Below are 2,750 nucleotides of genomic sequence, written 5' to 3'. Positions count from 1 at the left end.
GGCCATCTGTAGTCAAATTCAAAAGAAAAGTTCAAATCCATCAAGGAAGATGACTGTGCTGGAAAACATCCGGACAAACCAGCGAGACTTTTCGTATTTATGTTTGAGCATATATATACAAACAATTTATCACTTCAATTAAATGAAAGCCAGAGAGTTATGTTGCTAAAATGTAATTCTCCAAAAAGTATTCCGAAGACCTTGTTGCTAGACCGAATTCATATAAATAACAAGGGCACTGGTTCTGGTTTTACACAATAATTATTACACTAATACGAGAAAAATTTATTCGCACTTCAGTAAATTGTCAAGCAATGCGGATGACTTCACAATTGCCATTTTTTTCAATGTTTCTACGATATCCTTATGCTTACAAAGCGACAAAATGCATTCCCTGTTCTGTACCCGCTTAACAATATATTCCAGAACAACACAACATTGTTGGGCAAACGTACGCCGTTGTGACATATCATTTTCAGCCAGAAGTGAACCAACAACCACAAAGAGAGCAGTGAAATCAGTGTGGGATGCACATCTAAAACATTTAAGCGTAAAATATATTAGTGAAATAGATAATGGTTTAAATGTTATGTTAGATAATCTCAAATTTGTTGCCGGTAACGAAAATTTGTTGCTCTCTGCATTTTTCCCTGCTGATGTTTAACACCGCTTCCACAGAAAATGAATCAGAATCGCATGTGTAATTGCGTGGTAAACTGATGATATATTTGCCCTTTTTAGAAAATTGTGAAATACAATTTTTCGAGCGATTATACCTGTATTTAACAGTTATTTCATCTTCATGCTTGTGATTCTAAAGCATGAGCAGAAATTCATTATAACTCACCTCTCTATGAAATACGGCAACTCGATAATAAGTGCTTGCTTCACTTTCCAAAATGTATTCGATTTCAACAAAGCGACTGCCTGCTCTACACGATGAAACAATTCGGCTAAAGCAATATAGCGTGAATTTAGCAACAGAAAAACTGGCAAATGTGAAGAAATGTTTCGCGATATGTCACCTCTAATTAGGTCACAGAAAACTCTCTAAGATAAAATTCAGGAGCGAGGTAAAGTTAAAGATAGGAGAAGCTAAGTACAAATCGTTTCCTGATGATTTACAATTTCTGTCGATCTGAACTCCCATCCATCCACTTTTAATAGCATAAATTCAGCAGTAAAAGTTACAAACGTGTTCCTTATGTGTGTCACTAAGGTAAAAATTGACACTCTTTCCACCATGAAAACTGTGTGTAATTCTTTTCAGTTTTACTTATAATACATCAAATCAAAGGAAAAAAATTTGATTCCAATTTAGACTATAGGAATGTTCTGACCAAAGGTGTCAAAGACTGAAAAATTACCCTATTTCATGGACTAAAGAAAATTATTTTCCGGACCAAGAAAGGAATCGCTTGACTGCAGATTTCGGGTCTCAACTTAATTGGAAAATAATGTGGCGCAATGTGGCAGTCTACTAAAAAGCAAAAGAACATTTGAGATGTAAGCAATGAGTAAAATAGAATATCTAAATTTCCAGAAAGCAATGAATGAAGACAATTGCCCGGTGTAGTAGATGAAATCAGTGCTTCCAAGATTATCATTTGTTTAAAAATTTCACCTCTCTGTCAATGTGATCGGTTCGTGGGATATCGAATGATTGAACAATCAAACTTTAACCCGATAATGGCAAAAAGAGAAATTAGACGTGATGCAACAAATACCAAAGAAAGCATGGAATAACTTAATTAGAGCATTTACCCAAGTCCAAAAAAAATCTGAATGCAAAGCTTCAGATTCTAAGTTTTTGAATAAAATTGTAGTCAATTGTGAAATATCAATAAAAAATTTGCAGCATTTTAGGCCTCAAATAAGAAACAGAAAAACTGCAATCTTTGCACCCCCAGCTTTTCACAGATGTAAGAAACTTCTGCTACCAATATGCAAACAAATCGTAGCTCGATATAAATTAGTATGGAGTAAAACTGTTGCATATGAAAGTAAGCTTCGCGATAGTTAGGGTTTGAAGCTTACTATATAGGTCATAAGTAGTACTGGAAAAAATGTAATTTGTGGTCTGAAAAAGCTTCGTCAGTGGACACAGAACAAACCTCCATCAACAGACAACAACAAATGAGCAACTGCTGGAGCAATCTTCGTCAGATAATCATAACTTTTTAGATCACTTGCACTGCTTACTTCACAGGTAATATTATCGGAATTTAGCCTGAACATATCATAAATTGCAATTTCAAAAATCTAACGTGAAATTAATGATCTATCATGGTCTTCAAAAATGATTACAGTAGAAAAATTGTTTCCTTCTAAATCCGATTTTCACTATTTCCTTGCACTGATTTTTCTTTCTTTTTCTTTTTTTGTGCAAAAAGTTAAAATAGAACGTAAAATCCGTACCCTGAATGACTACTCATGATATTACAAATATACGACATCACTTGCTGAGCGATTTTACTACAACCATTCACTTCACAAAATGTTGCAGCACACAGAATTGCTTCACCACTATATTTCTCATTTTTTTCGAACATTGTTCCCATAAAGGTGAAAATTTCTACAAAAAAACTTTTTTCATTATCAGAAGAGCAAGTATTAAGCATAATCCTGGATCACATGCTCCAATGATCGCCAACATTACAGCATGTTCTCTGCAATGAAGTCAATCACAACTTATAAAAAGTCTATTATATATATATGTATACGTACAAGTACACGATGAGCATCGACAT

The 2,750-nt window shown here is 34.1% G+C and overlaps 1 protein-coding gene across 1 annotated transcript; it reads right to left on the bottom strand.

The window, feature by feature from the left end:
* Window positions 1–285: 285 nt before the first annotated feature.
* On the bottom strand, window positions 286–2,561 carry LOAG_14073 (hypothetical protein; the record flags this gene model as incomplete). The annotated part of the gene is made up of 4 exons (XM_003149575.1): window positions 286–535; window positions 848–953; window positions 2,115–2,230; window positions 2,419–2,561. 4 exons carry the CDS (start codon window positions 2,559–2,561, stop codon window positions 286–288), a joined length of 615 nt encoding a protein of 204 aa, XP_003149623.1.
* Window positions 2,562–2,750: the final 189 nt, after the last annotated feature.

The sequence above is a fragment of the Loa loa genome, assembly GCF_000183805.2.
Source record: "Loa loa unplaced genomic scaffold supercont3.17, whole genome shotgun sequence".
NCBI lineage: Eukaryota > Metazoa > Nematoda > Chromadorea > Rhabditida > Onchocercidae > Loa > Loa loa.
This window is presented reverse-complemented; position numbering and strand designations above follow the sequence as displayed.